Source organism: Vanessa tameamea, chromosome 29 (assembly GCF_037043105.1).
Source record: "Vanessa tameamea isolate UH-Manoa-2023 chromosome 29, ilVanTame1 primary haplotype, whole genome shotgun sequence".
Classification (NCBI taxonomy): domain Eukaryota; kingdom Metazoa; phylum Arthropoda; class Insecta; order Lepidoptera; family Nymphalidae; genus Vanessa; species Vanessa tameamea.
The window spans coordinates 5626653-5638485 of NC_087337.1; the positions used below are offsets into that span (position 1 = coordinate 5626653).

Sequence of the window (11833 nt, forward strand, 5' to 3'; positions counted from 1 at the left end):
CCACAGATCAGAATAAAGTCAATTATACTTACGCCGGAAAAAATGGCATACCAAAGCAAGTAAACTGGGAATGCTAATTTTTAAATATGAAGTAGAAAGCAAAATTGTCCGCCTGTTAGTTAATATTCTTAGTTAAGTAATAATATTCTTAAATGGTAAGTGGAAACTGACAAGAATAATGACAAATTGTCATAAGAAATTGACAATGGTAACATTATTGTTTTGCTTTAATGTTCTATGTTTATGAGCCGCCTTGTGAATAAAACAAACAATTATTATTAAAACCTTTGAATCCAATTAGCATCAATATAAAAAATTAAACATATCTAAGGCATACCAGAATAATAATACCACTTTATACAGTGTTTATATTCAATTTAAAATTCTAACCTAAAAATGTCTGACGATGAAGATGTAATCGTTGTAAAAAAGCCCAGACAAGTTCATTATGGCTCGCTGGAGGAACAAGAAAAGGCACGGCTGGCGGCTCTGGCCGCAGCCGCCAGAGAAGGAGTTGAGGAAAGTGGAAAGGAGCTTGGAGACATACAGATTTCTAATGGTAAGTTTAGTAGTTATATCGACAGTATATTTTTAGTTTTTTAAGTTAAATTACTAATGTAAATAGACAAGGCTTTCTGCTTAAATAAAATGCATATTGTAATAAACTTTCAGATTACCAATTCAAGTGGTTTGTCTTAAACAAATACACATACAAATACTTACATTTCGTCAACAGTTAGCCTAAAGTAGCCACCAGTATCAACAACACTGAAAATATTACTAAATTAACATTAAAATCACTAAGCAGTGTGATGCTTTTTAAAGTAACCGCAACATTCACATTTAGAGAGTAAAAAGTGAGACCAAGATTAAGTTAACATGCAATAGACATAATCTATATTCAATATGATTATTATAAATATTAGAGTAACTCTGTCTGTTGCTCTTGTACTGCACTGAATTTGATGAATTTCATTTTAACCCCTAGAACATTGTTTACAGAATACATGGAACTGGAGGAAGAAATTTCAAGGGATAAAAAAGCTTTGCTTGAAGAGTTTGAAAGGAGAAGAAAAGCTCGGCAATTGAATGTATCCACAGATGACGATGAGGTATGAATTAATAATTATTGTTATTATCATAGAAGATTCAAAGATGTGTTTTATCACAATACAGCTGAACTAAGGTGAACTAATCAAATTAAATAGTTGAGTGAGAATAGTACCAATTTTAAATTCAGTTTGGCACGTAAATCTTTAAAAAAAACACTTTTTTATATTAAGCCTAAACAAATATATATATAAAGTTGATATAACTTTCGATAGACTCAAATGATTTCGATTACAAAAAAAATAAAAGGTACCTTAAAATAATTGTTATAATAATTCAGGTTTCATATGTTTACCTGTTTGATGATTAAACAAATAGCCATATTAACAATTGCACAAACAGTGCACTGTTACTTCATTTATTTGTTAAGATAATAAATAGTTTAAAAATATTCTAGAACCTTTTCTCCATTAAACAAGAAGAAGCCTTGTTAAGGAGATGTTTTCGACTTAATTCCAGCATGCAACTGATGGATATATTCACCATGTTTTAGAATTCTATTAGGCACATGCAATTTTTTATTTATTCCTGTAGGTACTTGAAATTTTGTGACGTTCATTCAAATTTATCGTTACAGTCTATGACTATCCATATATGTTCTGCATGTCTGAATGTAAATTTACAATTTATGATTAATTAATTCAGGTTAGAAGAAGTTTAAGACAGCTGGGGGAGCCTGTGTGTTTGTTCGGAGAAGGTCCAGCAGAACGAAGAGTAAGACTGAGGGATTTGCTCAGCTAGTGAGTATAAAAACCGGTGACTATTAGCGTACATGAACAAGAATAATAATAATTAATATACTTCACCTGATACCACCGTATGATTAGGCGCCGTGGGAGCCCTGTAGTCCTATGTCATCAATATTCCGCCCACACACACTGATATACTCTAGTGATGTTTAATGGTTGTGTGAAAGGTCGTTTATTCTGATTCTAATAAATCTTTGTTATTATTTGATTTCAAATATCATGTAAATGTTAGATCCTGTGTAAAAGAACAATGTATTTTGCGTTTCTTTCTACTTTGCTTCATTGTATTTTTTAATAAACTGTGTTATGTATTCCAAAAAAATATTCCTAATCAACAATTTTCCCCAGCCTTGGTGAAGATGCAATACACAAGAAGTTAGAAGAGGAAGAGGCTCGAATAGAGAGAGATAGAGGTCGTGAGGGCACATGGTACCACGAAGGTCCTCCCGAGCTCCGAGACGCGAGGTTGTGGATAGCTAGATACTCTCTACCCAGAGCGAAACATAGGTGAGTTAGTATTCTTTGTTATTTTTACCGATTTCAGTTCATTGACGCACCCACTCGGTCTCTACATTTTAATATTATTTTATAAACTAACATGATTTGAATAGAAAACTGATAATCGTAGTGACAAGATTATATGTCGAAAGATAGTCCGGCTCGAAGGACCATGTACTCCCACGATCCAAAATAGCACTTGATACTTTTGACAAACGTTTTGACACAAACAAAAGATCCTAAAATAGCATACCCATACTTTAAAATTCGAGACCCTATAAGACATATTGCGGTGATCCAAACGTTAGCGCGATTCAGACAAATGTTTTTAATCATTTTAGTATATATATTTTTTATTATGATTGATTAATTTTGCTCTCTTTATTACCAACTCAACCTACCTGTCCTGGCTTGGTAGGGGTGGAATGAGGGTCTACATAAAATGTTTGTATCGTAATACATATAACTCGATTTGTCAATCAGTTTACACAACATTTTAATGAATAATATCACTTATTGGTGAAAGCCATTTGAACAACCATTCGATTGTTTTTGAGTTTATGACGCTCAGACAGACAAACGCGGTACTTTGTTTTATAATATAGAATTATTTTGATTAAGATGATTATCTTTATTGATTTCATAATGAATTATTTAATCAATTTATATCAAAATATACTTTATTCAAGTAGGCTTTTACAAGCAATTTTGAATCTTCATTATACAAAACTGTATTAAAAGTAAAGCATGTAGATTCTAGAAGAACAGACAAGAAATTCACTAATTACTCTTTACCAACATTTGAAATACATTATATATATTTATATACAATGATATATCAATCAATATTAATTATTTAGTCTTATGTAATATTCATAATCAAACATAATATATATTTACCCCGTTAAGTCAGAACCCGATTTAATAAATTTTGATTACAATCTTTAATTCCTGTTAAAAATCAATTAAACTGTTTCGAAGTAGTGTGTTTTTACCCTGGCTCACTCACCCTTCAAACCTTACCACAATAATCCTAAGTATTACTGTTGGGCGGTATGACTATGATGTTAATAGGTAACCGGACAGACTTGAACAAAAGTCTACTACCAAGTTAAGACGTGGTATAAACTCCGAACCTTCTCAAAGTCTTCTTTGGCATTTACATTTTGGTACATTTCCAAGTTGTAGCAAAACTGCTTTAGTTTAAATTTGATTTTTCAGTGTTATGTTTTAATATATTCCAGATTAAACAAAGCTCGTGAGGAGTTGCAGCTGGCGGGTAGCGTGCGAGCCGCGGCCAAGCAGGAGTCACAGAGGAGGGCCTCCGCCGTCTCCATATACTGCAGTCAGGTATACCGTCCTCGTCTGATAACTTAGTCAAATAATCAGAGGGTTCCCATGCTGTTACTACTAGTGGATAGTTTCAGGGTTATTCATTGTATTTAGTGGAATGGAACGAGCCCAAACAGTGATTAAATGGCTAAACTGATTTTGATGTAACTTTGCTATGGATTTATTGTCTTTTTTTTAATGCAATCAAATACTTATGAAATGATGAGGAAAAATAGTATGGATTCAAGAGTGTATCATATTTAAAATATTTTGGGAATGAAATACTATGGGGGTAAAATGCGGTTTACAATGTGATTTTTCATGTTTTTTCTTATATATATTTTTTTTTCAGATCGGCGACACGAGGCCGATAAGCTTCTGTAGATTCAGCAGCGACAGTCAGATGCTGATAACGTCCAGCTGGTGAGTCGAATAAACGCCCTTTGGTCGTACGTTTCTGAATAAATGGGCTATTTATCTATATTGGAAGGATTAATCCTGCGGTTTAAACAAATCAACTCTTCATATTAGTATAGATATTATTGGTTTTTATAGAGCAATTAAAAATACGAGTAGATTGATTAAGAATTTTAGTTAATTTTATTTTTAAAGAAACTAGCGTGCACTTTATATTTGAAATCACTTATAGTGTATATAAAAATGTTGCCACTTACAAAGAAAAATATTAAAATTAATGTTTACCTTTAATATTTATAATTTAATAAATATAATGTAAAAATATTTTTATAACATTAGTAGGCGAGCAGGGCGTGGTCACCACATGATAGGTGGTCTGTTCCGCTGATAGATATCGGCTCTGTGAGAAGTATTCCTTACATCACCAATGCGCCGCCGACCTTGGGAATTAAGATGTCATCTCCCTTGTACTGAGTTAAACTCACTCCTTCAAACCGGAACGTGATAATACGTATTGCTGACGGGCTTGCTCGAGCCCTACCACCGTGATAAAAGCCAACTTCCTACTGAGATGTTTCGCCACCAGGTCTGGCCTGGTGAAGGTGTGGTCGGTGCCGGACTGCGAGCTGCTGCAGACGCTGGCGGGACACACGTGCAACGTGAGCGCCGCCGCCTTCCACCCGCACGCGCAGCTGCCGCCCCACTTCCGGGACAAGGTCACACACGCATTCCTAAGTATACAGTACTAGCGGCCCCGGCTTCGCACGGGCGGAATATATTTACTAAGTCAATTTTAAATGACACATGTACTTCCACAAAAATGAAATTTAATCACACATTACGTGTGTGTGTGTGCTTTTTAACAGAACCCTTTTTGTGTCAAAAATGCTTTTTTGACATGACCTTCAAATTATTTAATAGGCCATGTTAAAAATAACTATGGAATCTTATTACAGAAACGAATACTGTGCGCAAGGACGGACGTATTGACTTTGCGAAGTTGGAAACTGGCTGTTATTAATTTTAGAAACGTTTCAAAGGAACTTTAAAGAGGTTTCACTCGAAGCCATTTTCTTTTTTCAGATAGAAAAAAAGGACGAGGAAATGAAGGTGTCCGTGGAGATGGATACGGACGAGTCGTCCAAAACGGTGGCGATGGCGTCTTGCGCGTACGACGGTTCCGTGCACCTGTGGAACTTTGTCAGGTATTTAAAGCAAAATTATACTTATATTAATAGGTATAAGGTTCATTTTAGCTTGTTCTAGTCCATTTTAGTTATGGTTGATTAATCTGTGATGGTTAAAACCGTATATAAACCTGACTACCCCTACCCCCCCTACACAATAGGCTATTTGATTGGTTTTCAAAATTCATTTTATATTATTTAGTAGAGGTTAAGGAACCCAGTAAAAGTTGTGTTTTTTAGTTCTAGTACACGTTTGCTGAAAAATATCAAATTAAAAATTGAATATTTAAATAGCGCGCGAAAACGCTACTTTGACAATTTAGCGCTCCAATGGGGTCAGTAACGTCACTTGCCTGTATTGTAATCTGTGGCACATATAATCCACATACAGTAGGCAAACGAGGTTAACGAGCAAGTGACGTCATCATAAACTAACCAGGAGCGTTTTTATTTATGGATTTTTGATTAAATTAATTATTATTTTCAACTTTCGTCAATAAATAACCATTTTTAAACTCATAAAATACTCTGTATAAAATACTCTATTATAAAATAGCCTATTTTATAATAGAAAAAAATACTTTAAAGCATGTATTGACTTTAGGGTATCGAAAATTTGATCCACTACTAGTCAGATATAAACAAAACCCTTTATGTAATCCAAAAAAATAGACTTGCAAATTCGAATTTCATATATGAGTTGCTGTGAAGAATCCTAAATTGAATAGTAAATATTTTTTCACAATTATAACCCACGAGGGTTAAAAAATTTAATAATTTATAGAAATCTTTCTGAGTGTTGCTAGAAAGATAATCTTTAATCAAAGTCGTAAAACTTTAAATTATAAACAAAAATAATCCTCTGATTTTATTTGATATTATTAAAATATAGTAAGGCTTGGGGGGGGGTAGCTACGGGACGATAGCTACAGCTTCAATTGACTATATATGGGTGACTGTGTAATAATATTAATATAATCCCCAGTGACTCCCCCCTCGCGTCGCTGGAGGGCCACGGCCCGTCCCGCGTGTCCCGCGTGGAGTTCCACCCGTCGGGCCGGTTCCTCGCCACCACCGTCTTCGACCACTCGTGGCGGCTCTGGGATCTAGAGACGCGTAAGTTGTCTACCTATTACAAGTTAAAAAAAAAAATATATATTAAGATTTCAATTGTGAAAATAAATGTTACCTCTACACGCTTAAACTGCTGAACCGATATAGATGAAATTTCGTATGGGGATAGTTTGAGTCGGAACGGAAATTGTCCCTCAAGGGTATGAAATTTGGTGGGGTGGTGATTTGTATAGGAAATATATAATTTATTAATTAAGGAATTATAAAACTCGTTACAATTTAAATTTTCGCTAGCCTAAATAATTTTTATGTTATTATTATATAAATAAATCCCCATTTAACATCATAGTCTCCACTTATAGTAAGCTTCTTTTCCGGAACTTTCACGTAATTCTTCAGCTTTAACTTCAAGATGTATTTAACTGCAACTTCAGGTCGGAAAAGTGAAAATATTTGTGATATTTTAATGTCCGATTTTGTTTTTTTTTCCAGAAAAAGAGGTTCTGCACCAGGAGGGACACGCGAAGCCTGTCTACAGCGTCGCGTTTCAGTGTGATGGGTCCCTCATTGTAACTGGGTGAGCCATTACAATATAATTTCATATGGAAGTCACTTTGGGCAACATCAATATAACGGCACTCGTCAATACACAGCTATCGTCTGTAGTCTCTAATTGTAACGAAATAAAAGTAAATTAACAGCCCGTGAACATCCCATTGCTGGGCTAAGCACTCATCTCCCATCGAGGAGATTGGAGCATGTTCCACTAACATCGATCGTATATGTTATTACGTCGCGTCGTAAAACGTAAACTGTTCGGCGTGCGTTGCAGCGGCATGGACGCGTTCGGGCGCGTGTGGGACGCGCGCACGGGGCGCTGCGTCATGTTCCTGGAGGGGCACCTCGGGCCCGTGCTGGGGGCCGACTGCGCGCCCGCCGGGCACCACGTCGCCACCGCCGCCGCCGACCACCAGGTCTGCGCCGCCCCCTCCCTCGCGACACTCTCTAGGCCAATACTCGCTCGAGACACTCTAAACCATGACACTCACTCGCGACACTTAACCAACACACTCGCTCGAGACACTCTAAACCATGACACTCACTCGCGACATTTAACCAACTAACTCGCTCGAGACACTCTAAACCGTGACACTCACTCGCGACACTTAACCAACACACTCGCTCGAGACACTCTAAACCATGACACTCACTCGCGACATTTAACCAACACACTCGCTCGAGACACTCTAAACCGTGACACTTACTCGCGACACTTAACCAACACACTCGCTCGAGACACTCTAAACCGTGACACTCACTCGCGACACTTAACCAACACACTCGCTCGAGACACTCTAAACCGTGACACTCACTCGCGACACTTAACCAACACACTCGCTCGAGACACTCTAAACCGTGACACTCACTCGCGACACTTAACCAACACACTCGCTCGAGACACTCTAAACCGTGACACTCACTCTCGTCTGTTCATATTTTGGAAAGAAGCATTAAACGACATTAAACTCTCAATTTCAGGTGAAAATTTGGGACCTGCGTCGACGAGCTGCGATATACACGATACCAGCGCACACGCATCTATTAAGCGGTATAATTATATAGCACTGGCTGAACCAGCGGCTTCGCTCGCTTGCAATTTAACTTGTAAAGTCGAAAATGCTTAACATTAAACTCAAAGGTTGAAAAATGACCTGGGGTTCAAGCTTTGTTATGGTAGCGAGCGAAAGCGACCCCGTGGCGCCCGCCGAAGGGACGGAGTGTGCCGCTGATGTTTTAGTGGGTAATCCTGTGTACTAGGGCGCACTAGGCGTCTTGGGCACATCCCCCCCCCCCCTTCACGAGGAGGAAACGCGTTATTCATTTTTCCAGCTAAAAAAGGGGGTACAATCAGATTTCATAAAAAAGGCTTCAGCGTTTGAATAATAAATATTTTATATCTTTCCTGGATGTTAGTCGATTTGCATCCGAGCCGTGTAGGTTTCCTCACGATGTGAATTCATCAAAAATTTGGCACGAGAGAGTTCAGTAGTTCATGGCCCGGACTGAGTTCAGCCATCCTCAGTCCAGATGTTATTTTAAGGAGTGGTATTCTTAAGTCATGTTATAATTTATGTTACAGATGTAAGATATCAAAAGAGCCACGGCCACTTCCTCCTGACGTCATCGTATGACAAGAGCGCCAAGCTCTGGTCGAACCCCGCTTGGCATCCGTTGAGGACGTTGTCCGGTCATGACAATAAGGTAACCGTCTGTCTGTCTAAATAAATAAAAGTTTTGAACTAATCTGGTTGAGATGAGTATTTTTTGTTTATCATTTATTAGACGACCTCCGTGGCCGAGTAGTGTGTACACCGGTTTTCATGGGTACGCCACTCCGAGTACAAGAGTACAAGAAAGCTTGATCTTTTTGACAGAATTTTTCTGATCGACATAACTTTGCAATGACGAACATATTATTTTCTTATTTTAATAATTTTAAAAATTGTAAAAATATTTAAAAAAATACATATAATACAAAAGTTTCTAAAGATTCAAGCGTTATCCGAAAATTTTAAGACTTTTTCTGTTATATATTATTGCTTCAAAGTAAAATTTAAATAGAAACACTGAAAATAATAGACGCTTGTACAATGTTACATCGGTCGGACGGTAGGGACGCGAATAACCCTAATAAAGATCATTGTTAAGTTACTGTTACGAACGGGGGTCCTTTTGGTTGGGGTCTTTATAGCTGGTATAACTCTTTTTAGAAAAATAAGTTTAAAAAACAATTGAATTCTAATTTGAATTACGCATTCCATCGTTCCATCGACTGTTATATATGTTATATTTCCTGTTTCCCATCACTAGTCCGTCTGTCAAAAAGATCAAGCTAACTTGAACAGGTTATAGTATACAAATATGTATGTTGCAGGTAATGAGTGCTGATATATCAATGGACAGCAAATATATAGTGACGTGCTCCTATGATAGAACCTTCAAATTGTGGACCCCGGACTTAGCTTAGTATAAGTTTTAAAAATGTTAATAAACTATTTGATATAATGAGTTATTTTATTTCATAAATTGGTATTTAACTCGGTGGTAGGGCCTTGTGCAAGTCTGGGTATGTACGAGCCTGGTATTGAATCAGGTATTGAACTGCCAAACGGCTGTGCTTAGTTATTGTGTTCTGGTTTGAAGGGTCCAGTGACCACTTATCAAGGTGGCCCTTGTGTAACTCCGCCTATATACATACGCGAAGCTTAAAACATTGTTAAATAATTTATATGATGTAATATTTAATTTTTTTCTAATATTTAATTCTTAATATCTTAAAATTTGTAAATATTATTTTCTTTTTTAATAATAAGTATCTATATATTAAAAATTACAATTTTGAATGTGTTGGTTATTTTTTTTTTTATTCATAATAGGGCCAATGACCAAATAATTACTAATTTGCGTAGAATATATTTTTATACTGATTACTGTATAAATCAGTTTGACAGAGTAGCATCGACTTTAATCAAAATTTAAAAATAACTTAAAATTTAATTGTTAAGACACTAAACTTAACCAAATTCACTGTAGACACGAGGTGAGTGCACACTGCACGTCTGAGACAATTTCAGAGTCAAGAAACTGGATATTCTGAACAGCTTATCAAGAAGACAAGTTAATCCTATCATATCATAATGGAACAAAGTTTTGGTTGCCGAATATGTTTTAAATGTCTAAGTTGACACAGTTTTGCGCACACTCTGGAACACTACACCTGTGACTAGGTGGCTGAGAAGCCGCCTTTTTTTTTTTTTTTTTATGTTAGAGATGGCAATCGAGCAGGAGGCTCACCTGATGGAAAGTGACTACCACCGCCCATGGACATCTGCAACACCGGGGGGCTTGCAGGTGCGTTGCCGGCCTTTCAGGAAAGAGTACGCTCTTTTCTTGAAGGTTAAAAAAGCCATGACCGGAATTGTTCAGGACAGCAACCACCATCGTTGTTATCACCATGACGACCTCCGTGGTCGAGTAGTGTGTACACCGGTTTTCATGGGTACGCCACTCCGAGGTCTCGGGTTCGATTCCCGGCCGAGTCGATGTAGAAAAAGTCTTGGGTCTGGGTGTTTGTGGTACCGTCGTTACTTCTGATTTTCCATAACACAAGTGCTTTAGCTACTTACATTGGGGTCAGAGTAATGTATGTGATGTTGTTCAATATTTATATAACATAATTAACCATGCTCCCCATTCTGCACAACAAGATTGGTTAATTATATGAAATATTTCCTAGTAATAATTTTGTAATTTCATATTCAACAATGTTTAAAAAAAAACATTAAATTAAAAGCACAGGAAACCAGATACTAAAAAGACTGACCTTTAACCTTGATGTCAAGATCGCTCACGAACTCACATACACGAATTTCTGTGATTTAGACAAAATACAATACATTAAAAAAAATTATTACCTTGTAGCTTATCTTTAATTTCTAGATTTTACTTGCACTTGGGCTTAATCCAAGTCCGTCTGGATGGTTACCCACCCAGCAATATTAAAGTTTTTTTTTTTGACTGCCAGTTTAGGGTACGAGTGAGCTACTGTACGCGAATACACAAGAGCCATGAAATCTTCAAATTGAATAGTTCTAAGATTGGTAACACATGTATGGATGGATGGCATAGTTAATAACAATATTTATCTCAAACCGACGAGCCTGTGTAGGCTATTCTTTGAGTTTCACAAGACGTATCGGTTCGGAAAACCCGCCGACGAAAGATGGTCCTACGAAATAGTTGTACGAGGCAGAGTGTGCCTTAAAAATCGCGCTGTTGCGGATTTTCGGACATCTAGGTAATACGAATTGAAAAATTGGAATTCTGACGCGATGTCCGACGGCGAAACTAAGTCTAACTAATTCGTGAATATGAACACGAGATAGTTTTTATTTGTTAAATATTTTGCCTGATATTTAATTTTAGTAAATATCTAGCAAAGGGGCCCCAAAATCATGTGTGCCCAAGGGCCCCAGAATAGCTTAAGATGGCTCTGTCAGAACGGGTCTATATATATTTGTTATTCTTCAATATATATTTTTAATGCGTATGTTGGCGCATGAGCATATGGGCCACCTGATATTAAGTCACCACCGCTCATAGACAATAGCGCTGTAAGAAATATTAACCATTCCTTACATCACCGATGCACCACGAACCTTGGGAACTAAAATGTTACGTCCCTTGTGCCTGTAATTACACTGGCTCACTCACCCTTCAAACCGGAACTCAACAATACTGATTACTGATGTTTGGCGGTAGAATATCTGATGGGTGGGTGGTACCTACCCAGAGGGGCTTGCACAAAGCCCTACCACCAATTATAATACAAGATTATATTTAAGATAACAAAGCGTGGACTTAGTATTTGTTGATTTCTAGGCAGGATATATTTAAATTTATGTG

The 11833-nt window shown here is 37.0% G+C and overlaps 1 protein-coding gene across 1 annotated transcript; it reads left to right on the forward strand.

The window, feature by feature from the left end:
• The first annotated feature begins 203 nt into the window (after window positions 1–203).
• On the forward strand, window positions 204–9431 carry LOC113400979 (U4/U6 small nuclear ribonucleoprotein Prp4). The gene is made up of 14 exons (XM_064219850.1): window positions 204–559; window positions 1003–1112; window positions 1756–1850; window positions 2208–2366; window positions 3602–3707; window positions 4042–4112; window positions 4693–4822; window positions 5190–5311; window positions 6279–6409; window positions 6860–6944; window positions 7200–7341; window positions 7907–7976; window positions 8508–8629; window positions 9303–9431. Exons 1-14 carry the CDS (start codon window positions 397–399, stop codon window positions 9393–9395), a joined length of 1599 nt encoding a protein of 532 aa, XP_064075920.1. The 5' UTR covers window positions 204–396; the 3' UTR covers window positions 9396–9431.
• Window positions 9432–11833: the final 2402 nt, after the last annotated feature.

What these genes read in the sequence shown, in the direction of transcription:
- LOC113400979 (XM_064219850.1), top strand. Translation starts at nt 397, where the DNA reads ATGTCTGACGATGAAGATGTAATCGTTGTAAAAAAGCCCAGACAAGTT. An exon ending in GCTCTGGGATCTAGAGACGC is followed by an intron (nt 6,410 to 6,859) that starts GTAAGTTGTCTA and finishes TTTTTTTTCCAG; the next exon opens with AAAAAGAGGTTCTGCACCAG. An exon ending in TGTCCGGTCATGACAATAAG is followed by an intron (nt 8,630 to 9,302) that starts GTAACCGTCTGT and finishes TGTATGTTGCAG; the next exon opens with GTAATGAGTGCTGATATATC.